Source organism: Ictalurus furcatus, chromosome 15 (assembly GCF_023375685.1).
Source record: "Ictalurus furcatus strain D&B chromosome 15, Billie_1.0, whole genome shotgun sequence".
NCBI lineage: Eukaryota > Metazoa > Chordata > Actinopteri > Siluriformes > Ictaluridae > Ictalurus > Ictalurus furcatus.
Genome location: NC_071269.1, coordinates 7,209,162 through 7,237,120, shown reverse-complemented (window position 1 = coordinate 7,237,120; position 27,959 = coordinate 7,209,162). Strand labels below are relative to the sequence as shown.

General features: G+C 40.3%; 2 protein-coding genes across 3 annotated transcripts; both read right to left on the bottom strand.

Moving 5' to 3' along the window:
• Positions 1 to 4: 4 nt before the first annotated feature.
• tgm2a (transglutaminase 2, C polypeptide A) lies at positions 5 to 6,837 on the bottom strand. Of its 2 annotated transcripts, XM_053644065.1 has the most exons (13): positions 5,879 to 6,837; positions 4,480 to 4,659; positions 3,965 to 4,204; positions 3,685 to 3,803; positions 3,124 to 3,252; positions 2,820 to 2,997; positions 2,588 to 2,717; positions 2,350 to 2,453; positions 1,773 to 2,015; positions 1,392 to 1,667; positions 917 to 1,077; positions 677 to 813; positions 5 to 391 (listed from the first exon to the last, which is right to left on the bottom strand). In XM_053644065.1, the coding sequence occupies exons 1-13, from the start codon at positions 5,886 to 5,888 to the stop codon at positions 244 to 246; spliced, it is 2,055 nt and encodes a 684-aa protein (XP_053500040.1). In that variant the 5' UTR covers positions 5,889 to 6,837; the 3' UTR covers positions 5 to 243. The 2 variants fall into 2 exon arrangements, with proteins under 2 accessions (XP_053500040.1, XP_053500039.1); XM_053644064.1 differs by having other exon boundaries at positions 1,392 to 2,015.
• Positions 6,838 to 6,869: 32 nt separating this feature from the next.
• si:dkey-65j6.2 (pleckstrin homology domain-containing family G member 4B) lies at positions 6,870 to 26,191 on the bottom strand. Its single transcript, XM_053643595.1, has 22 exons — positions 25,894 to 26,191; positions 19,839 to 20,036; positions 17,608 to 18,877; positions 17,263 to 17,436; positions 16,924 to 17,047; positions 16,058 to 16,151; positions 15,281 to 15,367; positions 15,022 to 15,135; positions 14,819 to 14,917; positions 14,454 to 14,605; positions 14,058 to 14,196; positions 13,641 to 13,763; positions 13,322 to 13,513; positions 12,052 to 12,968; positions 11,458 to 11,707; positions 11,239 to 11,322; positions 10,482 to 10,706; positions 10,220 to 10,390; positions 9,408 to 9,585; positions 9,147 to 9,263; positions 8,383 to 8,601; positions 6,870 to 8,109 (listed from the first exon to the last, which is right to left on the bottom strand). Exons 1-22 carry the CDS (start codon positions 25,957 to 25,959, stop codon positions 7,919 to 7,921), a joined length of 5,184 nt encoding a protein of 1,727 aa, XP_053499570.1. The 5' UTR covers positions 25,960 to 26,191; the 3' UTR covers positions 6,870 to 7,918.
• Between the last annotated feature and the right edge of the window lie 1,768 nt (positions 26,192 to 27,959).

The following is a 27,959-nucleotide window of genomic DNA, read 5'->3' as shown; positions in this document are numbered from 1 at the left end:
ATGAAGAGGGTAGTGTGGCTTTTATTCCACTTATACCACAGCAGGTTGCTAAAGGTTACATTTTTGAAAAGAAAATGAAAGACTGATGTACTACTTATCCATTTATAGTTGCATATAATGTGAAAAGGAAGTGATTTAGTTTCTGTTCTCATGTAACGTAAGCATGTAATCTCATGAAAACACAAACTGTAAACTCCTCTGAGCGAATACGAATCCGTTTTGGTCAGCGAAGAACGAAGGCATTTATTCTTCGATAGTTATGTTACTGTATCCGTGGACGTTGCTCAGTTTATCAGATGAGAAGTCGATCACTAGTTTTCGTCTTCCTGACGCCATGGGTGTGAACTCAAACTCAGCAGTGGCGAGGTCCTCAGGACCAACTGTCCCAACACTGACAGGGGGGAAAAACAGAGAGATATGCCTTTATAAGGTAATCCAGGGAATCAACAACAATACAAAAGAACAATGTATTTTTATGGGCTGTTTTGCCAATTTGCAAATCTAGCGATTTCAATACTGGAGTTTTCAATGTATAACTGAACCCTTTCCATTTCAAGTAATGCTATTAAAGCTATACAGTCCCCTAACTAGGTCCTCATCAACCATGAAGAATTTCTCACACATCATGAACGAGCAGTTCACGTCTACGCGCTCACGTTGACGTGCATCGACTTACGCTTTAGTGATGGCCGTGCCGGCTGTCAGGTTGGCTCCGTGTAAAGAGAAGACGCAGTTTTCCAGCGATTCAGGCAGAGGATTCTGCAGTGTCACATCAACCGAAACAGGCTGGCCTACTTTAGAATCCCCGAGAACCTACAGAGGAATCAGATTTGCATTGATCAGATCTGTGTTCCGATTTAGGAAACATTCTTTGGTTTCATTACTATAAGAGCTCTAAATAATGTGTTGTCTGTACCAGGATGATAATGGAAGGGCTCTCCAGTACTATAGTCTTCGTTTCTCTCTGAAGCTCCTTGGTCTCCAAGTCGATAAGCAGAGCAACCAGTTTGATCATCCTGTCTTGAGTTATGGCTTTTCCATACTCTGAATATTTTAGGCAAAGTGTTGCCTCACTTCCTGAAATGGAATGTGGGAATAGACGCAGTTGCACTATGCGATTGAGTACACACCAGTATTAAATATTAGCATAACATATTAGGCAGATTTCTAGAGAGACAGCGTAGTTAAGCACTGTTTGGGCCTAAATTTGAGGATACTGACAATGAGATCGCTACATTCGAAGGACCTGGCTACTAAGGGAGATGCCTCCAGGATGATTGCTTTATGAAGGTAATTATATTTACTGTGGCTATTGTTTGCACTTATTGTATCTTATCCTATTGTATTTTCTCTAGCCAGTTACTAGACAAGAGGAAATAGTCGACTCTTACCTTCCATCGGGGCAAGGTTAACCTCACTGAGCTCTGTCAGGCCGCATGTCCCCCCGAGTTTGCCGTTATAGGTCACAGCCTGGGCATAAAACATCAGACGGCAGTTCTTCACCGTGTCCGTGTTGTTTTTGACCTGCGCATACACGTCGAAGTCTGAACCCACCATCATATCAGGGTTCAGTTTGATCTTCGCGTACAGACCGGGCTCTTCCTCATTCTGGATTAGCCGGTTTATGTGGTTGGCCTTCTCAAACACCTGCCTCTCCTCTTCGGAACCTGCAAAGGATCTACGCTTATCACTTTCCCGAGGCTCAATTGTGGTAGTCGTTAACTCCTGGGATTTGTAATCGCTTCTAGCACTCGAGCATATATCCGTTTTACCTTCAGGGTATTTGTAGAGGTGTGTAATGTCCTCTCTCTCGTCTGTGCCCACTGCCTTGGTGCTGATACACTGGCCCACGTGAGTAGCTGATCCTCCTACTTGTACCACTTTGTCATCACCCAGGACGATGTATTCTACAACATCTGCATTCACCTCAGCGTAAACAAATGGAGCGTCGTAATTTGCGCTCAGGTCGCCTTCCTTTATAGCTCTCACAGGGACCGGACCACAGCAGTACACCCCTGATCGAACAAAGAAGGAAAAAACCAAACTGAGCAGACTTATTATCATTCTGAAATATTTTTATTAATATTGTAGACAGTATGGCACTGTGGTATAGCAGATAGCAGTGCTGCCTCACAGCCCCAGGTTCCTTGGTTCAGTTAGGTGGGTATCTAGGTTGCCCCTAGGTATGGGTGAATGTAAGAACGTGTGTTTGCATGGTGCTCTATGATGGACTGCTGCCCCATCCAGGGTGTATTTCTACCTCAAGCCAAATGTTCCCAGAATAGGCTTTGTATCTCTTCCTGAAGATGAATGACTGTTCATTGATCACAATAAACTAAGAATCTCTACCATCGCTTGTTTCTTGTGGTGTGGGATCGCTGGCCTGCCAACCCTCGTAGCCGAGCCTAAGGTCGGGACGGGTCATCCAACTCTCCACCCATACATGAAAGTTCCTGCACAGACGCAAGCATGAGATGCTGAGTGGAAATATACTGAATTTAGGCAAACCATAGTTTAACATGCTGCCAAAAGATTAGAAGAAAAGCAAAAGCTTTGCTTTAATCTTTGAAAAGTGTCAAAATCTCACCATATGGAGTCATCACTTATATCCTCATCAATCTCGTTGTAGTAGCGTTCAATGAGCAGGTTGCTGTTTGTGTCATGAGCTGATTCGTAGTTGGTGACCACTCGGCAGGGGATGCCCAGCGCCCGGGACACTGCACACAACAACAGGGATGGTTAGCTTCAAATCATCGGTTGTCCCTGTGTTAGGGCTAAAGTTGATCTACTGGTGCATTGACTGAAGGTGTTTTAATGACCTGAGCATGCCACAGCGGCCAACACCCAGCACTGTCCGTATCGCACTCCTGTGCAGTTCTGTTCAATCCACTGGTGTAAAATGCTACCACTGTCCTTCCATGTAGTGGGTTTGACGCCGTCCTCATAATCTCCTGACCAGTTCCCCACCAGAACACCGTTATCATCATTGCTGTTTATCTGATCCAGGAATAGAGAATAATCTATTAGTAACCATAAATGTGTCTGGTGGATGGGCTGGCCTCACAATTCCAGGGTTTAGATTGCCCCTATAATTATAAAATATTTTGGCTGGTTGCAGCTCACCATTGCACTGATGACTCGGGTCACGTAGACAGGGCTTCTTCTGTCTGAAATGTCCTGCGCTGGGTCTTCCGAATGCTTCGGGTTTTCATCCAAAACTCTCAGACAGATATCCAAGATTCCAGGCTCGAACTGCAAATGAAAGGAAAATCCAACATAAGCATCTTAAATAAGTCAAGTGAGTTGGGCCACCACAAGCCACCAGAATAATGCTTCAATACACCTTGGTCTGGAACTCTACTGAATGGACGAACTCCTCTTTTCAAAAGATACTGCCTCAGTTTGTGTTCCAATGACGGTGACGGAAAGCGCTGTCTAACACCTTGCTCTAAAATCGCCCATAGATGATCAATTCAATTGAGATCTTATTAAACTGGCAACTTTGTATTTTTTGGTTACGATCCGTGCCTGCATGTTTGGAGTATAAGCACGGATCCTTCTACGTTCACCTCGTTTGCCTTGTAACGGCAATGTTTCTTGGAAAATGTAAAACAATAGGTAGTTAAGGTAGAGAACATTTAAGTATACTACTCAGTAGCTGTCAAAAATAAGGAGACTGAGTACCTGTCCAAAGGTCCATGGAAGTGTAGTGATGTGTTTGGGCTTTCCACGGTAGATCAGTCCATCCTGAGAAAGGACATACTCTTGTCTCTCAGCCTCACTTGCCAAATACACTGAATCTCCTGTTACAGCCCATAATGAGAATGTTACCCTGTTGTTTCACCACCTTAAGGTCGATTTGATGTCTTGGGCAGGCTAATAAATCATTTTACCAAACCAAAGCGAATAAAATGTAAGATATTTTATGATAAATAGTACCAACAAAGCAACTCTGATATCTTACTCTTGCACCAGGGGTTAAAAAGCAGCACAAACTGGCCCAAACTGACTTCCATTACTTCCTTGCTGGCCTGCTCGAGGCTGAATTGGTATAAGCCGATGGGGGCATCAGGAGGAGAGCCAATAGTGAGTGTAACGCTCCTCTCAGATGCTAACATTGCTGTCGCACTCCAGCGGACTTTGGATATAAATTTACTTAGTCCAAATTTTACAGCAGTGTCTGCGAGCTCAGAGGGGTCTGAGCCTGAAAGAAAAAAAAAAACATGCTGGTTAAATGTCATGTTTATGCTAAAAGTATTATACAATGTCATACAACCATAGCTCCATACTAGCATATTGTGTGTACAAATGCTATATTACTAAACCAATGTCTTGGTATATTAAACCACGAGGAAATTATAGTGTAGCATACTATCTTTTAAATGAATATACTAAAAATGTAAGCTAATGAAACAGAGTTAGCATAATTTCATTTTCTCCTAACGCTAACTGGCCATTGAGGGTGAGTGAGTGAATTACCTGTAGTGGTTATGAGTTTGAAGTTGCTTCCATGTTGAAAGTGTGAGCCAGCTCGTAAGTAAAGGGTGATGGTAAAGGGTTGACCTCTCCTCACGATCAGTCCATCTGCTCCATTCAGCTCTGTGTGGTGTTGGGCATTGTTCACTGTGCACTCCAAATCAACATGCTCGATCTCCAGCGCTGGGAGGGCCACAGAACATTGAGATGAGCTAGCATCTGCATTCCAGCACACTCACATACTAGCATACCTCCAAATTTGCATACTTTCAAACTGAAATGGGCTTACACAGCCAAAGCGAGCATACTGTCACTAGCATACTTGAATACAAGTATGCACATTTGCGTACTAGCATACTATTATGCCTCCTTGTTACTATACTAGCATGTTCATACAGAAACGTATGAACCAATAGTATTAAAAATGTCTCTGCGTACTATCTAGCATACCTACATCCAAACATACTAGCATACTAACATACCTTCATACTAGCAATGCTTACTAGATTTGTACACTTGCATACTAGCACACTTGAATTGCTTGCCAGCATGTGCATTGCATTTAAATAAATTAGTGGGGAAAATGGTGCAAAATTTTTGTCTGTTAGACTACTTGCATATTTGCATACAAGCATGCTAACTTGTGCACCAGCATACTAACACACTATATGCAAGTATATACTTTTTATGTCTGCATAATAGCATGCTCATAATGTTTATGTACAAATGGTATTACTGAGTAAACCTTTGTCTAGCATACTTTTATGCGTATTAGCTTATTAACTTACATAGTTGACTACCAGACCAGCATACTAGCATATGAACTAACATATGGAATGTTTGTGTACAAATTACAGAGCCTTTACAGAGTGTTCTCAAAGTGGCTGTAGGCTTTCATTACAGCCTAATAGGATGCACACCTGACAGGTGATTGGAGACTAAGGTGAACTGAAAAAAGACACGGACTCAAGTCTCCTGCTCAGGTGGAATGGAAGCCTGCAGCAACACCGGCTCTTTGTGGGTAAGATTGAAGACTGCAATGTCCTGCCATACTTTAGAGTAAGTACAGAAATTTATAAATTGATATATTTTTTTAAAAATAATAATCAAATAAAATCCATATTGTTTAATAGTCAACAACTAAATTGGTTACTGTATATTTACGTTACAATCATCAATCCAATGGGACTTCAGAAATCCAATATTTCTGATACAAGAAAAAAGGAACTATAGGAACAAAAACTTATTTCCATGATGTTCTATTTACATGAAACTGTATTTGACTGTATTCACCCGGAGATCCACCTTTTCATGCAAGCGTGTCCTTTCTGCTGGTTTTTACAAAGCACTAGCATGGTTATAAAATCAGCTCCATAAAAATGCCCAAGCTTTTTCTCCTTACCTTGATCCATACTAGCAGTTTGTAACGCTCAGCCCGTGTGTGTGTATGTGTGTGTGTGGTCAGCTACTGCTTGGGTCACAAGAGGGTTATTTATGGCTTAGCTAATTTTACCATAGTACATCACCTTTAAATGCCGTTATTTATGGCAACTCTTTCCAAGCAGAAGACTAACGGAAATATATCAGACACACAGTTTACACCTCTTCTAGTGTAACTGGTGCGATTATTTTTTTTATTAAATGAATTATTACAATTTTCTCTCTCTCTCTCACTCACTCACACACTCACACACACACACACACACACACACACACACATACAGACAAACAAAGTATATGGAGATACTAATTAGTGTTAAACATTCCTGTGCAGCGATGTTGTAGGAACTTTAATAGAACACCTAAAATTGCTAGCTGAGAAAATTCAGAAGCCTTTACCTGTCCAAAGTAATGTAAGAAAATAATCATGAGGACGTCAAAGATCACAACGAAGAATAACTTTATTACAGAGTAGCAGTGACACGAGTATGTGAAGTATGTCGAATAATATCAGCTCAGACATCTTTATACTGTTTTTCAAACCAGATTTTCCCCAGCCCGTAATGTAAACCAAGTCTCGCTCTAAATGTAAACGAAGTTTGTCTAGACAGATGTCTTTCTGAATGATAATTACGGTCACGTACCCCTTTGTTTAAGGATGTTTCTTGATGGCTCACTTCCACGCCGCGCCCATGCTACTATATAATTGATTGAATGTCACTTCAGGTGGTATTCTCCACATATTGCTTAGATAAACTAAAATAAACTGTCCCTGTCATAAGCCGTTTGTAGCATCTGAATGGCCTCATTTTAATAAGCTCTTAAATAAAGAATACAAATACTCATGAGTATGAAGAAAAGAAACCAGTCATGTACCCCATAACACTTTATTATTTTGTTAAACTTGTTTTTTTTATACAAAGAAACATCTCGCTTTCTCCATGTATTGAGTAAATAAACGTGATATTCTTCAGCACATCTATTAAATTATATAGATGCAGAAAAAATGCTATACAAGGGCAATGTACAGTTTAAAAAGTTTATTTTTAAACATATAATAAAAAAATGTTTAAAAAATAGTTGCTGCATTGTAAAATAAGTGTTACTTTCAGGTATAAAGGCTGTCTTTAGAAAAACTTCCAACCAATACCTCCATTCATCTCATTTATCCATGCAATATTCGTTCCATGAACACCTTTCCCAGCATTAAATATGATATTAGAAGATGGACTATCCTTTATTGAATGCTTTTGTGGTGTGAAACTGTTTCCCACTAATTTCTTGTGTAAACTTCAATAACCCTTTCAACTTTTATTAGATTTTTGCTTGTCTCTGTGGTGATGTACAATGTATGACGATTAGATTAGATTTTACATGCCCGCAACATCATATAAATTCCCCACGGGAACAGGATATGTTTTAAGACAACAACAGACTTCGGAAGAACTGAGACTAAATTAGAAATAATATATATAGTTTTATATAGAAATATAGCTTTTTCAAGCATTACAATATATATTTACTATATATAATTTCCTTACGGGTGCCAAGATTTTTGCAAAAAAGAAAATATAATAAAAAGGAAAGGTAACTCATCTCTCCTGTTTGATTTGAATTATTGTGTGAGATTTTTATTTCGTCTAATAATGTCAATATTTTTTTTTAAAAAAGGATACCAATTATTTTGTAGTGCTCTGTTATAACATCATATCCATTTAGGCTTTGGAGGATTATTTATTTATTTACTTATTTTTATAGTTTATACAGCTATGGTTGTGTCTCAAAGGCTACACAGACATGAGATTTTGGTGCCAAAATAAACGAATAGGCATAAGCAGAATGTTTATTTAGAAAGATTTGGTGGTTTTTGGTTCCTAGTGAAGAAGTGAATTACTGGAACAGGCATCCTATATGGAAGTTGTATGTAATATAGTTTGTTTAAAAAAAAAAAAAAAAAAAAGACACATACCAGCATTGGTAAGCAATGAGCAAATCCCGTTCTCTAACCTTCTGTAAAATATGAGGCATGTATTTTATGTGCGGTGCTACTGAGGCCTTGTTTCCTGGATAGAGCAGGTAACGTGTGCTGCAGCTGGGTACCAGCAGGCGCCGTAAACCTCCCTCCTGTAGCACTGCAGGAACCCGAGGTACCACCCTCGCGTGATCCGAATCGACCAGGAGACTCTGTGCTCACTTCGGAAGAAGAAACAGGGGGGGAGAAATAATGAATCACTCTTTGGCTTATTTTAAATTCAGATGTGCTGCGTTGTCCTTGCAGATTACGAATCATTTCTTGTAGTCAGGCATTACATTATTATTCGGGAATGTAAAACTGTTAGAATGCAGAGCAACCCTAACTGTTGTATAGTGTATGTTCCAGTAGCAAAATTGCTATAGTTGACTTGTAATAGTTGAAAATAAAAAGTAAAGTTTTGTATGTGAAAATGGGTGTGGGGGGGCACGTACCATGTCTATTGTTCTGATGGCTGATCCGAGGTATCTGAGCTCCGTGGCTGTTTTCATGCGCCTGGTTTTCACGGAAACCGCTAGGGGACAAAGATCCTCGTCCAGAGGAGGAAGACGATTGGCTGCCTGAAGTTGAGCCGATCGATTCTGGCCTTGGGAGCTGTGTTTCACTCTGAAGTCTGGGTGCGGTGAGATCTGGCGATTTTAATCCTTCGAGCTCTGTATAAAAAATAATATTAAAAAAATAAATAAATAAAAACCAAACTAGTTGGGAAAACGGAATTGCAAAGGAATAGATTATAACTTGTAGCCAAACTCAATTCAGTTCAATTTTATTTGTAAAATTTTATTTGAAATGTATGAATTTGTCCCTGATGTTCTGAAGTGTATAATTATAATAGTTTAGCAAGAAAAATGTTTACAGAATTACCAAGTACAAGAATGCATGGATGTAATGGAGGTCTATCTCACTCAAAACATTTTCTTGAAATATATTTTCTAGAAGAAAGTGCCTTTCTTCTAAACAGTTAGCAGGAAGAGTCCTGTAATATATTGTTATATCATCATCTATAAAACTTCCAGCTTTTTGGTCCATTTCTGCCTCCACCTATGAGAAGTGGCACCAAATTGAGCAGCTGTCAAGATGGGAACCTTCATTTAAAAATATATATATTTCCATAGATTACTGGAAGTCCACACTAAAAAAACAAAACAAAAAAACGAACCTATATTTATTTGATCATAAACATCTTATGGAGCGATACCTCCTTCTTGCAGGAAGCAGGTGATGGTTCGGTCATGGACGGCTGCTTCGCTAGGTTGAATCTTCATGAAAGGTTTACTACCCATTCCCATAAACACCTGCTCCTGTCTCCGCAACTCTGCAAAACAAAATCCATTCATTGAAAATTAAATGACAGTTCATGAAGTACTAACCAACATTAAAGCACTGTGTAAGTGACGTGTCTGCTTTACAGGAAATCTCTCTGTCTCTCTCTCTCTCTCTCTCTCTCTTTGTATCTCACCTCTGTTCTTCAGGGCCTGTTCCCACAGAATGCGCTCCAGGTCTGCAGTCCACGCCTCTTTCATGTCCTGTCTCTCTGCCTGAAGCGTATACGTGTCCTGGGCTCTTCGTCTTCTGAACCAGATCTCAAAGCACAAGCCAGTTTGTCCACAGTTCTGGGTTAGTCCAATGTCACAAGTCTGCGTTTCAAATCGATGAATGACGGGTAGAACGAAATGAAATACACAAACACGCAGTAGATACATTCGTAAGTTACACCAATTATGAACCAGTTATTTTACATAATAATTAATGATGAGTAGATTCATAACAGCTCCAGCTGCTTACACAGCGTTAATATATATACAGCCCCAATTCCAAAAAAGTTGGGATGCTGTGTAAAATGTAAATAAAGACAATGCAATGGAAAAAAAGATACTTTTTTATGCCCAGTCATCTTACTGATCAGTTGCCAATTAACTGAATTAGTTGCAAAATGTTCCTCCAGCTGTTTCTTGTTAGTAACACTTACTTTTCCAGGCTTTTGTCGTCCCCGTCCCAACTTTTTTGAGACGTGTTGCGGCCATCAAATTCAAAATGACCTTATTTTTTTCTTCAAATGGTACATTTCCTCAGTTTAAACATTTGATATGTTTTCTACGTTCTGTCGTGAATAACATGGCTTTATGAGATTCGCAAATCCTTGCATTCTGTTTTTAACATTTTTACACAGCGTCCCAACTGTTTTGGAATTGTATTATGGTGTATATTTTTTAGGGTTGTATTATGACGATGGACTACATTTTTATGTTCGATATTAATCAAGAAACGTACCTTGAAAGACTGTTTGTAGACATACACATCATCTCCACGGTGCGTTTTCTTTGTCTTGGTGAAGAGAATAAGGTCCTGGAACAGAAACACTCGCCGCAATGCACGCTTCTTGCGAAACATCACATAGAGCTCATCTTGCCGAATTAACTGGCCTTGTTCCTGCAAGTTCACCTGAAGACAAGCAAAAAAAGGTAGCCTTCAGATCCAGAGTTGTGGAAACAGTCGTTTCCTCAACAGCGTCACTTCCACTTATCTTACTCACGTCGCAGTCCTGGATGGCGTCCATGGTGAGCAGGTCATTTCCATGGCGTAGCTGGAATTGGACCACCTCGGCAGCACCCTGGATCTCCAGGTGCTCTGCGTTATTTGCTGCTCCACATTCCTCCATCATCTCCTGCAGCAGCAGACTGTACTTACTGATCCTCTGTACTGGCTTCAGCAGGTAGGAAGATAGATCCATGCTGTCTCCCAGCTCCAGCTGCTTACACTGCGTTAATGAAAAAACTAATTTGAATGTCCACTCTCTCATTCATATTGTGTGGTTCAGCCAGAGTAACTTCACCTTAGTTATTAGAAGATACTCAGCTCTGTTCTGCAGTGTTCCCTTGAAAGCCACACCCCCAAAAGACCTGCCTAGTCTAAAATGTCTGAATGCTATCGGAGAAGCCAGAGCTGTCTGAATTTACAGGTAACATTATCACTAAACTATTCATGTTCTCAGGTGCATCTGAAGAACTAAGTAAGTCTGTTTGGAATTATATTCATTAGTAAATCTAGCATACATCATATTATCTTGGATCATATTATCTTGGATTTGTTGGATTTGGCTGTTTTTTTTTCTTTTCTTCTCTGATCTGATGTTTTATTCACCGGTATAGGAATGTCTATGAAATATTACCAAAAAAAGTGCTCTGAGTTAAAAATCAATGAACATTAAGCTGTTAGAGAGAGTTTTCTGGTCTATAAGTACAATTTTACAATGGCTACATTGAAGATTTTTTGTTATTGATATTCCTCACCTTGAAGAACTTATGCTGTTGGATCAGCGCATCTGACAGAGGCTTGTTCTTGCTGTAGAGAGCATACAGCCCCAAATTCTCTCTCTGCACCCAAAAAAGGTTCATCATAATGACACAAGAACAACAAAGATGCAAATCATTCGTTTTCACTATGATCATCGTAGAAAAGGAATATGATACAATATGACAAAACATTAGCACCAAGTCTGAGGAACTCACATGTCTGAGGAAGCAGCGACCCACCCGAAGTGGTTCTGCCCGGCAAGCCTCAAGCTCCTGCAGGAAGTAATGGCGATGGAAGTCATATAGTTTCTCTAGGTTCCCAAAGATCCTTCCACGTTGGCCTCTCAGGTCTGGAGGCACGTCTGGCCGTGCCAGCAGGGGGAGGTAATGAGTCAGGATGTAACCCAGAGATCTTACATACTCCAGCTCTGTCAGTAACAATTCCTCCAGGATACATCGCAGCTTCCTGTTGGAGAAACTGTTATTTCAGAAGATATGCTCTTGGAGGTAAGGCAGAAATGTGATCACAGGTGGAAGAGTATAACTTGTGGGTGTGGATCTGTGTTTGTGGAAAAGAAAGAGCAAAAGAAGTAGGAAAAGGAAAGGATTACAAGTAAGGCAAGCTAGTGATATAACTTTAGATAATATAAATTCTTTGCTTTGTAATTGAATTGGTTTTATTTAACCATAAATGAAGAAATTGGACCTTCATCTTAAACTTGAGATTACTTCCAATGTAGATCTATTTATTTACTATAATCTCTTGCAATTAATATGCAATGACATCATAATATTATTGTGGTATCTTACATAGTGTTGCTTTCCATGCCAGGATTTGACAGGGTGTTTGCTGCGTCATTCCTCCAACTAGCAGTCTCTTCAGAGTGGGAGGTATTTTCAGAGTGCCTTGCCTCACAGCCCAAAGTTTCCAAACAGAAGCTATCAGAAAGTGGTACCGGGTTTTGCAGCACCGAGGTCTGAGTTCCAGAGCAGGTAGGTCCTGAGATTTGGGAATTGGAGCAGATGGGTGGTGAAGCTTTAGATTCAGTGAAGGTAGATGGTAGGATCTGAATCTTGGAGGAACTGGAGGCTAAAGAAGAGTCCTCCTTAGTGTATTTATTTGAGTTGTGGTGCCAATTGAACCACTGGCAACCAACTGTGTCTGAGCCTGCAACTGTTGTCTGGATGTGGTCATGAGTTGTTTTTCTGGGTGAGGTCTGGTCAGTATCTGCAACTGGAGTCATTTTGGACCCTTTACGTCCTTTACGGGATTGCCTGAAACTGATGTTGAAGCAGGTCACCGTGCCATAGATGCTGTCACGGTTCTGCCTGGCCTTGACATCTGGGCATTCAAGTGGCTTCTGCTGTGTGCCAGGCTGTGGAAGCATTGGCCCTCCATCAGTGCTCTCCTGTCCTGCATTACCATGCCATTCATACTGTAAAGATACAGGTACTGAAGGACTTTGGTCTTGCTCCAACTCCTGCAGGGTGTCCTCCAGCTGCTGACTGACCTCCTGACACCTTAGCCAAGTCATGTTCCACACCTTCAGCCCCCAGGGGTTATGCAGAAAGCAGGCCTGGGTCTTTGCCTCCTGGAAGAGTTCTGGGGAAAACTGGCTAAGCTTTTCATGGCATCCCTGAAGAGCAACCCATTTCTCTTGATGATTCATGCACTGCAGTCTTTCTTGCTCCAACTGCTGAGAGCAATCTACAGCCACCTCAGTTGCCTGTCAATGTGAGAAGGACATACACTGATTAAATTGTATGACAACAACCACAATGAGCACCTACTAACCAGAGAAGTTCATGGACATCCATTAAACTGGCCTGTAAGGAGACATTATGATACTTGTCTATTTCCTATCTGTCTTGGTTCACCTTGATTTGTCCCCAATCTTGCATCTTTTCTTGGTCTTTATTGTAAGTCTGATGACGTCATATGACCACAATAGTTTCACCCTGTAAACATCTAAGTGTCCCACCAACATTTGCAAAAAAAACTTTGTGCTCACTGGGAAGTTGATTTGCTGGAACTCCAAAGAAAAGACATGGGTTTGCTGGGAAAAAAAGGGAAACTTACCCTCTCACAGAAGTGGCACAAATTTAGCATAGTGTCCATCTCATCACAGTACTGCTCTGCTTGAGATAAGAGTTCAGACAAGTTGGATTTGAATGTAGATATCATTATGTGGAACACTTCTGACTCAGGATAGTTTGGTCCCTGGATGCTTTCTGCTTCATTTAGTAACATCATTGCCTGAAGCTTATGTTCCTGTAAAACACGTAGAACACAAATTCACGTGAACTACAGTGGGGAGAAAAATATTATGATTTCATGGCTTTGTTTTGTTTTATTTTATATAATTGAGCTTGACTGAGAGAGAGAAATGAATGATTACATTAGCTTCAGCGAGGACAGTGCTTAAGCATTGGAGAATCTCTTCAAAGCTCCTGCATGGTTCCTCTGCAGATTCAGCCTCAAGTATTCGTCTCTCTCCCTCAACATCAAACCAGTCCTTTATCTGGAGAAAGCCAACACAGGTTCTAAACTTACTCCTTTATCCCAGGTCAAGCTTATCTCACACACCTTTCCTAGTCTTTGTATTCCTTAAAATGCCATTTAAGAACCATTCAAGAATTTTCCCATTTTGAAATTTACACAGTAGGAGTCCAGTTCAAAATTGGTATTGGTGTTTGGACGTATATCATCAGCAAAAGTCCAGAAACAAAACTACTTGATGTAACAGTAGCACCAAGGCAAATGAAAATTAGACAAATTCCTGGAATGTTAGCCTGCTAGATTTGTGATTAGATACCTCCAGAAATCTTGACTCCATCTTCCTGAGATGTAGCAAGAAGCCAAGGTGTTGGAATGACATGTTGGACCTTCTCACCAGCACATGGACGTGCTCCTCTACCTCATTGTAAAGGGATTCCACAGTGTCCATGACCTTACTGGAAGAGAATATCGTAGATTTTTCACTCTTCATCATTTCAATATTCTGTATCTGTATATTTATTTACTAGAATATGAATACTTTCAGTGATTTTATTTTGAAATGACAAGAACATGTACATGAGACCATGCTATTATGTTCAAGCATGAGAGAATCATTTTGACATGCTTTGTTTACTAGGTTATCCCTGTTTGGGTTAACACATTAGAATGGGTTCCTTAGATAAGGTTTAACCGATTAGCGTTTCAGCATTACCAGCTCGCCTCGTAGTGTGCTGCTCCTACATCGCTCTCTGATCTCAACCTGGCCAACAAGGCTCTGCCTTCCCTTTGTAAGGTAACCAATTGGGTGTCTTCAAGGACATCCTTCATTAGATCTCTTTGGTCATTAATGCACTGCTGTACATCCTTTTAACATGGAAATAATAATTGGTCAGGACACAAAAACATAACGCTCCCTACAGCAGCAGAAGGTTCCCTCTGAGACAATAGAGGTATACTGAGTGGTATAAAAGGAATCGAACACTTTGGGATGCACCGCTATAAGGAAATAATTGACTTCGCGGTGGTAACAGTAACGGAAATCCACATAAAGACACCGATGTGTGATTTGCACTATACCTGAACAGTGTCTCTTTTATGGACAACTTCTAACTTCCTTATGGCTTCTAGAAGCAAATTTGTTGCTTCCATCAGAGCCAGCACAAATGGATACAGTTCCTGTAAATCAAACAACATAATTTATAGCTTGCACAATTTTATAATAACAAGTAGTTATGAGAAATTCACATCTTGCGATTTATAATACTCTTAATGAAACAAACTTGATGGAGGTGCAGCCAGTTTCTGTGACTGTAAAGAAAAGTGCCTTCCAAGGTCGGGCTCAGCTGGCTGTACTCTATATATCTGTGAAGGCCTTTGAGGGATGTCACAACCTCCTACATTAAAAACGAGATGGATTTATAACTTAGCGTGCCGTGCCTTTATTATCTCGATGTATAATAAATGAGAATACTTTTATATATGAGGATACGATCATATATTTTAATATTATCGTGACCCAGCAATGCAAAAGCGCCAAACCATGTCTCCAGGGTATGTCCCGGGGCGGTAACTTTTCTCCTTACTGATCAACAGTAGTACAGAGTGGATAGCTTTTGGATCCAGCTCCTAAATAATTCAAAGAAAAACACCAAAGGCGATGGAGATTATTCTCTGAAACAGTCACCTAAAATATGTCATTTAATACAGATTGTATTGGGAGCTGGAAAGGAGAATGAGACTAGCTGAAAGCCCTCAAGCATGGTGTTTGGGACACAATTCCCCATATATCCCCATATAAACCACAGTCCAAAAATTAGGAAACAACAAAAACAATCACACAAAAAAAAAAAACAACCCCACATGATCACTGAATCTCAAACGATAACAGGCAGTAATTAATATTAATAATTAACAAACTCAATTGTTTTATTGCCTGAACACCTGGTTCTCCTATCCAGATGCTTTAAGTAAAGGCTTCATTGCAAATTATTAAAAACTTTAATAAACAAAGTGTATGTTTGGTTTTTGTATAATCCTGGATCATTACAGTAAGAGTAATGAGAGTTATGAATCAACTGAACAATCTGGCAAACCATTTTTGCGTGCTGTTCTTTTTTATTATTATTATTATTTTTTTTTTTTATTCAAATAATGTTGTGTTATGGTGGTTGGTGGCACATTGACTATATTTGTAAAAATAAATTCACTTGCTTGCTTCTATACTCATGGCCCATAGTGCAAGCTTGCTAAAGTGAGCTGTTTAGTGCTAACACCACACCAGTGATTTACTTATATCTGGAATAGTCAAGCACCCACTTGCACCATCTGCAGAGCTTCAAAGAATTCTGGGTGTGGCGGTATCTTGCGGCTGTCGTACACAATCGTCATTCCAAACTCTTTTTCCTCCTTCCTGTGTGGAAATACAGATTGTGTAGATTAGATTTATTAAAGGTTAAATTATACTTTGCAGTATTATGATTACTGTGAAATATCATATTGAACCCGTTATGGCATCAACTACCACAGTAAAACAATGATAGCATCATTGTTACCATGAAGTACCTTAGTCAAACCACAGGACTGTCAGAACTACCATAAAGTGCCAAACTACAACTATAGTACTATCATGGTTGCCATGAAGTTCCATAGTAAAACCTTGGTAATGCCATTGTTTCATAAAAAGTACCAATGCAAAGGCATTGTATTAGCATGGTTGCCTTGAAGTACCATAATAAAACCTTCATAATGTCATATTAGTATGAAGTACCATAATAAAACTATGGTAGTAGCATAGTTAGTGTGAAGTACCATTATACAACCATGGTAGTATCATGGTTACTATGAAGTACCATAGTGTAACCACGGTAGTATCATTGTTACCATGAAGTCCCATAGTAAAATTATGGTAGTATCATAGTTGGCAGGAAGTTCCATAGCATAACCGTGACTATGTCATAGTTGATACATTTACTAAAACCTTTAGCTAATCCTAGCACCCATGACTGCTATCAGGTACCATAGAACCATTGAAGTACCATACAAATCTATGGTAGTATCATAGTTATCATGAAGTACTATTGTATAATGATGGTCCTAACATGGTTGCCATAAAGTATCAACTTGATATGGGTCAGCATACCAAACCAAGCAATGGAGTTAAGCCTGTGAGGAACATTCCATACCTAATGATGGTGTGGAAATAAAGCAGAAGATTAGAGAGTGCTGAGATGGACAGCAGAGGAGACCCCCAGTGCTGGTGATCACCATAGACCTCCACTACTACTCTGTTTGAGCGATCTCTGCCACCTGAGGAGGAGACATGGACTTATAGACATTGTATAGAAAAGTTATGGTCATCAGCTTGGGACAGTAAAGATAGGGACAGACTAAGAACTTGTCAAACATTAACACAGACTTGATGACAACCAGTACAAATGCTTGAAAGTCTGATCGATTTTTTGTTCTCTAACCTTTTGTTGAAAATTCATTTTGATTTAATTTGCTTGATTTTTCAGTCTTACCTGTAAGGCACGAAAGTCCTGCTTGCAGGAGGCTGGTCTCTGGTTTCGATAGAGCTGGGAATGGTGATGTCATTCCAGGCTTTTTTAGATCAGTGCAGTGTAATGAGGATACCATTTTATTTGTGCAAAGTCCCTTAGCAAGAAGGGGAAGATTTTTATGGTCTTGAGCTTCTTCTAGAGAAAATATGTAAAAGGAGTATACTGTACATACGCTAGCTTGACAACATGAAAAGTTATGCACTTTAATATGTGATAAATGCCTAGTTTGACAAATATTAAAATATTTAAAATATGTCTAAAATAAAAACAGGAGAAAACCCTTAAAGAACCTTGAATTGTACTTACCTTTCATAGGAGGCTTTCGTCTGTTTAACTTTGGAGAAACAAGTCCACAAGTAGTGGTCTTTTTTCCCTGAGGTACATGTAACTTTGGGATCATTTCTGTTTTGCCATCTGTTTTTCCCTCACTGGGATATCCTTGGACAACAGTGTGACACTTCTCTGATTCTGTTTCAACCACAGTCGGGGTGATACAGGTGATGGTTCCTTCGTTCAGTTCTGTCAAGTCTGCAAAGATACCCTGAAAATTATCAGGAACTTTTCTATGATTTTCATTGAAATTATTATTTATAGACTGAATCTGTGGAAACTGTTTCTGAACTGGTCTGTGGAGATGCTCCATCCTCGCTGTTCTCTCAGAGAGAATTGGTTCTTTTTGCCTCTTTTCAACTCTAACAGAACATTGTTCTTCCCTGCAATACTCCTTGTATCGGCATTCTTGGTTCTTGGTCCCCTGTCCATGCTTCCTCCTCAGGCAAGGAGTGCAAGGCTGCTCTGCAAACCTTACAGTACGTCCACAGGTGGGACGATCATGGGCAGTATGATCGTGGCCAATAGGAGGCGCGACCCTATGCGTCCTTAGCAGACAAGTTTTAGGTTGAGCGCATGTCTGAGAGTCTCCTAAATCAACCTTTCCTTTGATAAGATCCACATCATTTGCATACTCATCCACAAAACATCCTTTACTGCGACTGTCCCAGGTATTAGGAGACACCCAGCCAAGTGGCTTCATCTCAGGCATGGCTTGATTCATCTCACTCTGTCTGGAGCTGTCTACCAAGCACAAAGACACTGCAATACCATCCTTCGCAGGAAAGATCCTGGTCTCAACCGAATAACCCTGCCAGGAAGGTCCTTTCGAAGACTCCTTTTGATTATAAGTACCAGAAGAATCCATGTGTTGTGGCTGATCCTCAAACTCTGGGTAGGCCACCTGATCCCAAGGTACCTTCACTATGCACTGCTCAGTAGCCAGCACACAGTGACTGAGCAGCCTTCCATGCCTGCCTACGTTGAGTTCTTTTAGCCAGTCCTGGGAGAAAATATGGCTAAATGAGTTCTCTGGCACTGGAGTTTCCTCCAAATCATGCTGATCCTCTTCCAACAGGCTCCGAACCACGATACGGGCCGCTTGCTTCTCAAACGGCACCACCTGTAGGTAAAAGTCTTCAAACGAGAGCAGCAGTGGGTTGATGGGAGCGAGATGGATTACAATGTGGTCATACAGGCACAGAGGCCAGCCCGAACAATGGAACACCAAGTCTGAATATGGCACCTGGCAAAAAGAAAGAGACATCTTTAAGATAACTTTTCTGATGATGTTAAAGTATAATAACATGTTTGTCATCCCTGGAACATATAAGAATACTTTATTTATTTCTAACTCTATGTAAACGAAAAAATGAGACAGGGCAAGACTAGTTTTGCTAGATATTTGAGAAGCTGTTTACGGGACTGTAGAAACGGTAGACCTTTGGATGAACCTAAGAAATATGAAATTTAATAAGTAAGGACTATTAGCTAATCGTAGCACAAGAAGAAGGATTTGTTGGAATATGGATGGGAAAAAACCCTCCAGGGTGTCATTCAGTGAGCAAGAACACCTCTTCTTGGAGGTGTGGATAAGACAGGTCAAGCTTTTAACCTTTTTTTTTTTTTTAAATTTATAAGGATTTATAAAATCTCCACCACCAACACCACCAAGCAGTTTAGAACATACCTCAAGCTTTTCATCAGTTTTTGACATATACTGGCCGGCTATCTCCAGTAAATCTTTACTCTGGTAGCAAGAAGTATTAGACGGTAAGAATAATTGCTGATGTAAGCTTGAGAAATAGATCTTTACACTAAGAGTATGAAGGAATGCTCTTGATGTCAGAGGTATCTTTCTGATCTCTGCTCCCAAGGTCTAACAGAGGTCTACACAAATAGTTGATGAATGTGCAAAGACAGATCATGTTCTGCTTCTCTAAGGAAAGCATGTTCAGAAAGAGAGCCCGAAATATACATGCATTATACTTGCGTTACATTATACCACAACACTTTTTGTTGCAACAATTCTCAATTATGATTGGTCAGAAGGTGCTGATTCATTTTCTATAGCAGCATTGACTAAGTAAATTGTATTAAGAGTAACAATCCTACTCATTTAATTATATTCTTTCTTATTATCATGATTGTGTTCAGACGCCACTATTTCAATTGGGCTGCGTCTTTTCATTCTGTTCAACACTCACACAAGCCGCCTGGCGCACCCTCTCCAGGACTCGCCTGGCTGGGATCAGGAAGTCAATTAGGCACTGAAGGGAATCGCCGCCATAACGACCATCAATGACATGTAATAGTTGGCTGAGGATGGCAGGAGCTGTGGCCTCAAATGGAGGGTAGAGAGCAGAGAGAGAGCTCTGGATGAATGAGTCCAGGGAGTCTGGGTTCTGGAGATAGAAACACGGAGTAATTCATTACTGGGTGATTATGTGGGATACATCATACTTTGATATATTGTCAACTCAGGCCATACAGTAATCTTGTGTTTATTTTCTCCTCTTTGGTTGGATGGTCGAGAAATAAATGTCCATTTGAGGTTCTTTTTGGTGCATTTGCAACTACGGTAATCAGAAAAGAAGGAATCTACAAAAACCCTGGTGAAATTACTGGGAGCAATATGTCAGTATTAGCAGTATTAGTATATTCATTTTTTTTAACCCTTTGTAGGACAAGTCAAAAAATAGCAGGTAATGCCAGTGGTGGCTCAGCGTTCAAAGGTTAAGACTTCAACCCAATGCCAAGGCCATCAAGCAAGACTTTTCTATATTCCTCAACCGAGTTAAGATCAGGGTGTCCAATCGTATCCGCAAAGGACTGGTGTGGGTGCAGGTTTTCATTCCAATCAAGCAGGAGCCACTCCTGATTCCAGCTGTTTAATCAATTGAGCTTGGCTTTCAATACACTCAAGTGTGGCTCCTGCTTGGTTGGAATGAAAACCTGCATTCACACCAGCCCTTTCCAGATAATACTGGACACCCCTGCTTTGGATAAATGTGTAACAAATGTATAAATAGAAATGATGAAGAAATACCGAGGAACCTAGTTTGGGAACATCTACTGTGACATGCTACATGAAGCAGATTGGCACTCAATACTCAAAGTCTAATCTGATTCAAGCCTTTGAGACCCCAACAGAATTCGCAGGCAACAAACTGCCTCATTTGAAAGATTCAATACTGTACAATGTTTGGTCCATGATGAAATCTTTCTTCATTTTTCATTCTGTTATCTAGCCGAACAAAACAGTGTACTCATCCTGACTTACCTCTGCCCTAAACATTCTGGCATTCTCTTTATCCCCAATTTACCTGGTTCAACAAATCAGCTCATTAACAAGCCCGAACTAGGTTAAAGGTCGCCAGTAGATTTTGCGTCCCTGATCTGATCCTGAGCTTGGTTTACTGTTCGTGTGGAATTTCTATACATCACACGTCCACATAAATTTCCTCTGGGTTCTGCCTGTAAATTTAACTAGGTGTTAATGCTGACCTGCCGTGGACTGGCATCCCATCCAGGGTGTATTTGATAATGGACTCCCGTACCTGATAATCGGTTTACCAGTGATGGCACTTTGCTAAGACTAGACGTTTCTGCATACGCGTGGTCAGGAGTAGGTCTAAATATACACACATCATCATGAAGAAGAATAAGTTTATAAATCACGTCCTATGAGTAGAACAGTTTACGCACGAATCTATGCGTAGGCACGGTTGATAAATGAGACGCCTGGAGTGTGTGTCTGGTCTTCGGTTTGGCTTGTTCAGGAAAACAGATTATGCGAGGCTGTGATTACAGATGGAATAAAGGCCACAAGACAAGACGTTTGTGAACTATCCATCAACACGCTTGGTTCAATCTTCACCGTGATGCTTGGTCTGAACTCCTTTTAAAAGGACTGCAGCAAGACGGATTACAGTTGTGTCTTTCCTAGGGTCCAAGTTTCAGTCCAGAGGAAATGAAGCCGTTCCTCATTTGCATTGTTTTACACTTGTGGCAGCGAACAGAGTTAACCGGCATCGTTATATAGGCCTAAAGATTATTTCCTTTTCAGTGGAAAATATGAATTATGTATTAGGATTAATACCCCAGTTGGAGGAAACATGACAGAAAGCGATTCAAAGCTGAAATACGAGCCATGTTGGGAACCGCAGGGTATCATTCGACAATCATCAATCCATCAATCCGTTTTCTGTACCGTGTATCTTACATCGGGTCGCGGGGAGCCTGGAGCCTGTCCCAGGGGACTCGGGGCACAAGGAGGGGAGCACCCGGCGTGGGGTGTTAACCCATCGCAGGGCACAATCACACACATTCACACTCTACGGACAACGCATGTCTTAGGATCAGGGGAGGAAACCGGAAACCCCCGAAGCATGTGGAGAACATGCAAACGCCACGCATACAGGGTGGAAGTGGGAATCGAGCAGCCACGCCAGCCCCCCCCAACACACACACGCAATTCAACAATCTAAGCCTTTAAAACAGACCTATGGTTGTTGATGAATGGCACATGAATGGAGACAACCAACATTACAAGGTCTAGCATAGAGCAGATGAAATGGCTAAAGCTTCAAATCCGTCCATTTGATTAATTCTGTCACAAAGCTGTAAGAAGCCAGTGAGAGTCCTGGAAGAGTCTGCAATTTCAAGTTCCCACTGATTCCCACTGATTCTCGCTGATTCCTGGCCCTGTGACCCAGAACTCCTATTTTAGTGTAGTCTTAATTTAGCACATATACCATGTCACAGTCACAGTCACAGTCTAGATGGTTAGAAGTCTAGAAGTGGATCCACATATCCTTTTTTTTTAAGGATAAAAGATAAAGACGTGGCCAAGTGGATCATCATCACTTTCAATGAGCGATACTTATAGTGATGGATCAACAGCCTCTCAACACATATATGACCAACACTAAGCATGCTAGATAATTAACCCATATATCACAGTGTATTTCTCAAAACAGAGAAGCGGTTGCATCATCGCTGAATCATAGAGCGATTATGAATCACAGATTCCTGGTTGGATTCTGTGGCAAAATTCGCTGTTGAACAATATTGCCAAAATATCAGGATATAAAAAAACAGCTTTTTTTCTGCCTTATTTTGGTTAATGAACCTTTTTGTCACAATAAAAATAATTGCACTATTAGACATTGTGTGAATCAAATTCTAAAGTCCATTTTGATGTTTTTAATAAGTTTTGGCGAAATTTTCTAAATAAAATGGACACAACATTGTCACACAATTCCCTTTAAAAAATTATAATTTGATAAATGGTACGTGAAAGTCTGTCTATTGGGTGTGAAATTGCTGGCATGAAAGGAAAAAATAAACATTAGCATCCTGTTACTAATAGAAAATATCAGAACTACAACAAAGCATCTCATTAAATACTAGAAAACAGCTGTTTATTACAGGAAAAGCATCTCGTTGAGATCCAAGCGTGAAATAAAATCAAACTAATTCTGTCATTTGTAGAACCTTGGATCATTTGGCAACCATGTAAGCATAATATGCAAATTAGAACATTTTTTTAAATAATCGATTGTGTAAGTTGCATATTTAAAAATAAATTTCCGAAGAAAATAGTTAAAGATGATTGAAATGCATGGACAGATGACTTTAGACAGGTTTATTTTGATACGAGTGACCTGTTAATTGCACTGATATTGGAACATCAGTCATCAGACCCTTGTTTCTAAGACCCAGGATTTGGTTTTGAAGATAAATGATCTTTAGCTTGTTGGATCTGTCTTCACTGTATCCTGATTTAGCTCTGTCTCCTTCCTGCAGCTGTCTCACTGTCTCTGCTACACCTGAGTCATCTCGCTGTAATGACCTCTGACCCTCTGACCCATCCATCCGTCAACCAAACAAATGATTGACCAGGACCTAGTGTGGCATGGGGGGGGCCATGGGCAAAACAAACTAGAACAAGATCTCATTATCTTCGACATGTTAGATCAAACGTAAAGATATGTTCCTCTAGACCGTATACACCCATACACCGAACAAACATCAGTGTCTTTCTCTCTCTCTCTCTCTCTCTCGCCAAAATTAAAGCGATGATATCTACCTTCCGAGAGTTCCTTTGAATTCCACGTTTTCAGCTAAAACATGATGGCTCTCATTTTGCTAAGTATCCGAGTCCCAAACAGGGAAATGATTCCGTTTCCTGTGTTTATGTCACGCACGTATCTTCCTCGTCTTGCTGATAAACCTGCTGCGATATTGTCAGCGGAAATGTTCCATCGTCCATCACTGCGACCGTTCCTAAAACTTCCAGCTAACTCAAACGTGGCAGACTGATAATGCTGACCCAACCTTCTGCGTAATATGGATGGAACTGTAGAATAAATTCTCAGTATGAAGACCGTACAAGCAGATATGACAGATTTCAGGAAATAAAAATAAATAGCATGCATAATTTGACAACTGAGTAAATCAAAAGTCTAAGCGTGACCGAACTGATCACAGCTTAACTTGTGAGAGGAAGATGATGGCGGTCTTTTGGGCTACAGCATAAAAATATCCTGATTTAACCCCCGATATTGACGTTTAATGCACAGTTTTTATGCATTATACCATACATTATCCTTCATGTTGCTTTCAGTCAATAAGAAACATCTACAGTACATTTCCTGAATCTAAGATGCATAAACGGAAATCTCATAAATTATCCATTTTCTAATTCTCCTCACTTGTTTTTTTTTCCCAATGTGTAATTACTTATTTAATTACTCTGTGCAGTCAGAGTGAAGCATTCATTCATGTCTGTTTAATCTTCACATTAGCATATTGGGCTCCAGGTTTGCCTGTAAACAGTAATAACCGTGTAATTATACTAAACACAGTCGGCTGGTTCTTTCCCAAACACACACACACACACACACACACACACACACACACACCAAGGTTAATCAGACCAGCAGGTAACATCGAACCTGTTATTCCAACAAATCCATGTTGATTAGAAAAACACAAAGTGAACGGTTTTCTCATTTGGCTTGTTGACTGTCGTTTTTAAAGTGAGAGTAATAATAAATGAATGGAAAATAAATCGGTTAGGTTAGCACTTTCATGACGGGAAAAAAAGTCATTACACAGAAAAAATACCTACGCTTTTACACCAAAGCTTACAAAACTTGACCTCGTTCCCTGCGAATCCAGTATTATAGCTAGCTGACATGCTAACTGCTAACAATCCGCTCCGTATTAGTCACAGGTGGTTAGTTTTGCTTCTGTTGTTTTATTAACAATTTTATTTCTATAATAGCCCAAAATAATCCGTAGATAGATTGGATCTGTGCCTGTTGTTATTAGTAAAGGAGGCGTGGCTTAGCTGTGCCTGTTGTTATTATTAGTGAAGGAGGCATGGCTTAGCTGTGCCTGTTATTATTAGTGAAGGAGGCATGGCTTAGCTGTGCCTGTTATTATTAGTGAAGGAGGCGTGGCTTAGCTGTGCCTGTTATTATTAGTGAAGGAGGCGTGGCTTAGCTGTGCCTGTTATTATTAGTGAAGGAGGCGTGGCTTAGCTGTGCCTGTTATTATTAGTGAAGGAGGCGTGGCTTAGCTGTGCCTGTTATTATTAGTGAAGGAGGCGTGGCTTAGCTGTGCCTGTTATTATTAGTGAAGAAGGCATGGCCTAGCTGTGCTTCTCAAGCGTTACAATACTGAATTAATTTATATCACAGCTCTAAACTGTATCATATTAAATCACTGCCTGTCCTAAATGCATTGTTCATACATCAGATGGTTGAATGTGTATACACCATGCTAAACAAGTCATTAAGACTTATATTAATGCTACTAAAACTGAGCTCTGGATAAATATCACGAAACCATTTGGCCTTGCCAATTAACCACCAAGAACCTTTTGTATTATACAATCCAAATTTTAGTTACACGGTTTGTTCCTGTTACATAATTCAGTAAAAGTCAGTTAACAGAGTGTTCATGTACAGCGTTACCATGTCGCTTATTGCTACGCAGAGTAAACACTGTCCACACAGCGCACTCGTCTTCTAGGACATTTACCAGATGACCAAATACCTCAACACACTCAGTCCTGCAAGGTTTAAACCACGAAACTATCTCTAAAAATGTTTAAAAAACGTCGAAAAAATATATGAAATAACTTCTAACATAATAATGCCATTAATATAATATATGTGTATAAAAAAAGCACACACGATATGAAGGCATGTGTTGAAATTGTGAACCAAATGTACAGAAGATTGTTACCATTCTGTCCTGAATGAGTTTTATCGAGTCAGAAATGTGGGATCTGTCTTCACTGGTCCTGTACATGGAAACACCATAATTTCCCTCATTCTGACGAAAGCAAGCAGCAGCTCAGAGTTCGACTCCCTCTCTGTCTCTCCTCGTCTGTCTCTCTCTCCTCATCTGTCTCCAGCAGTAATGTTTCTCTGCTGTGACTTCTGGAGAGCATAACGTAAACTGACCGACGAGCACGTGAGACACCGAACAAGGGAGATAGCAGGGAGTTCGGAGGAAAGACATTTAGCCCAAATCTCCCTTGAGAGGTGAATTTATTCACCATTTCCTGTGTATCCTCCATTTGAACTCTTTTTAAGGTTGACTTCTTTCTCTGGCTACTTTCACACTGATAACAGGAAGTAGCTTTTTTCCCCCTGAATGTTCCTCATAAAGCAAATCACGTAACTACACCTCATGTGTTACCACCTTGAAGTTGATTACCTTCCTATAGAAGCATGAATTGTTTTTATTTTATTTTATTTTATTTAGCTCTAAACGCTCGTTCACTCGTGAAATTGAGGCAAAAAAACAAATGTACATCTTACCAATTTCCGCATCTTGCATCTTATCGATTTCCGTGAACGCAAGCGATGACGAGTAAAAGTGTCGTATGTTATATATTTTGCAACGATTCCGAGAGGGGAAAGGGTTTCGATCGGAGCGGATTATGGACGTACCAGCCGATGTAAAAAAAAACCAAAAAAAAAAAAACACGCATACTGCAAATACAAATGCGTGCACACTATGGTGAACGAAAAACGCTTCTCTCTTTCAAATGGCCAGACGTCTTTGGGGCTAGTTTCAGGTCTTTTTGTGTGATTGTGAGAAAATTAGGTCATCTCTCTATGGCTGTGTGCGTCGTGATATCGTTTAACAGAAGAGTACTCGATAGAAACACAACGAACTGCATTTTCAAGATTGGCACATACTGTAACTACAGAGGGAATCCCCGAGAGAGAGCAAGAACCCGAGCCATAACCCGAGTCGACCTGCATCTGTTTCTTCCGGGTGAGAAATCGCCATCCTCTGTAGACTTATTACAGTCAAAGATCGCAGCGATTAGTCCTCCATCCTCCTCCCGTTCCTTCTCAGCAGTAGATATGGGACCAGCGGCTCCAGTTTAGACGTTTACTAAACCGCTTATCAGAGCCGTCGTTTATGAAATAAACTAACAAGAGGAGATAAAGATCAGTAAATATAAGGAGTAAATACAGATTGGCGACAGGAAACAGTTCTGGGGAATCAGAGTATCGTGGACATGGGGACATTCCTTTAGTCCCCTTTAGCCTTGGGGCTAAACAGTAGATATATTTCATCTGTAAAGAATTCTGTCTTTTTGAAGGATTCACTAAGGTGAATTAATTGGTATCGGGCACTGCTATGCGCACGAGTCAATCCTTTCATAAAATTGCTGTTAGTGTAGATAGTGTAGATAATTATAGTTATACTATCTGTTAAAGTCTCGAATCTGATTGGCCAGAAGCTGTTGATTCGTGTTCTATAACAGCGCTCGTTTTAATACTAACGTTTCTCTCGTATCAGTTACGAGTTCTTTGTGTTCTGGTCAGGTAATGATTCTCGTCATGATGAAACATCACACACACACACACACACACACACACACACACACACAGTTCCACATGCTATGAATCTGACTTGCATAAAAAGCCATCAGAGGAGATCTTAAGTCATAAAATCTGAGAAATGTGGAAATCAGGAGTGAAACAAAAGCTCTCGGATAGACTCGCAAGGGCTGTTTCTCAAAGCTCTCGACGCCGAGCTGTGTTTCAAGCCTCTGTGGTAGAAATATCCAGAGCGGGCGGTGATATATGATGAAGTGGTCTGGCAACAGACTGGTCAAAATAGCATCCTGTCTCCGAGGAGTAAATATAACGAGCGTGAACGTGTCGCGCGATGCGAGAGCGTTCCTGCAACATTCCCGGCCTGGGTTGCGTTACCGTGTGCAACATGGACTCCCAAAGAGTAACTACAGTTGTGAAACGACACAGCTAGTAAAAATATTTCGAGTG

Bases quoted from the DNA above. Each gene is read 5' to 3' on its own strand.
- tgm2a (XM_053644064.1), bottom strand. The intron at 2,998-3,123 runs GTGAGCTGCAAC...TTCCTGGATCAG, and splicing joins CCCGAGTCATCAGTGCAATG to ATAAACAGCAATGATGATAA. The intron at 2,016-2,349 runs GTAGAGATTCTT...TTGTTCGATCAG, and splicing joins ACCACAAGAAACAAGCGATG to GGGTGTACTGCTGTGGTCCG.
- si:dkey-65j6.2 (XM_053643595.1), bottom strand. From the start codon at position 25,959: ATGTACAGGACCAGTGAAGACAGATCCCACATTTCTGACTCGATAAAA. The intron at 17,048-17,262 runs GTAAGACTGAAA...TCTCCTCCTCAG, and splicing joins AGGACTTTCGTGCCTTACAG to GTGGCAGAGATCGCTCAAAC. The intron at 9,264-9,407 runs GTGAGATACAAA...TTTGTTTTGCAG, and splicing joins ACAGGCCCTGAAGAACAGAG to AGTTGCGGAGACAGGAGCAG.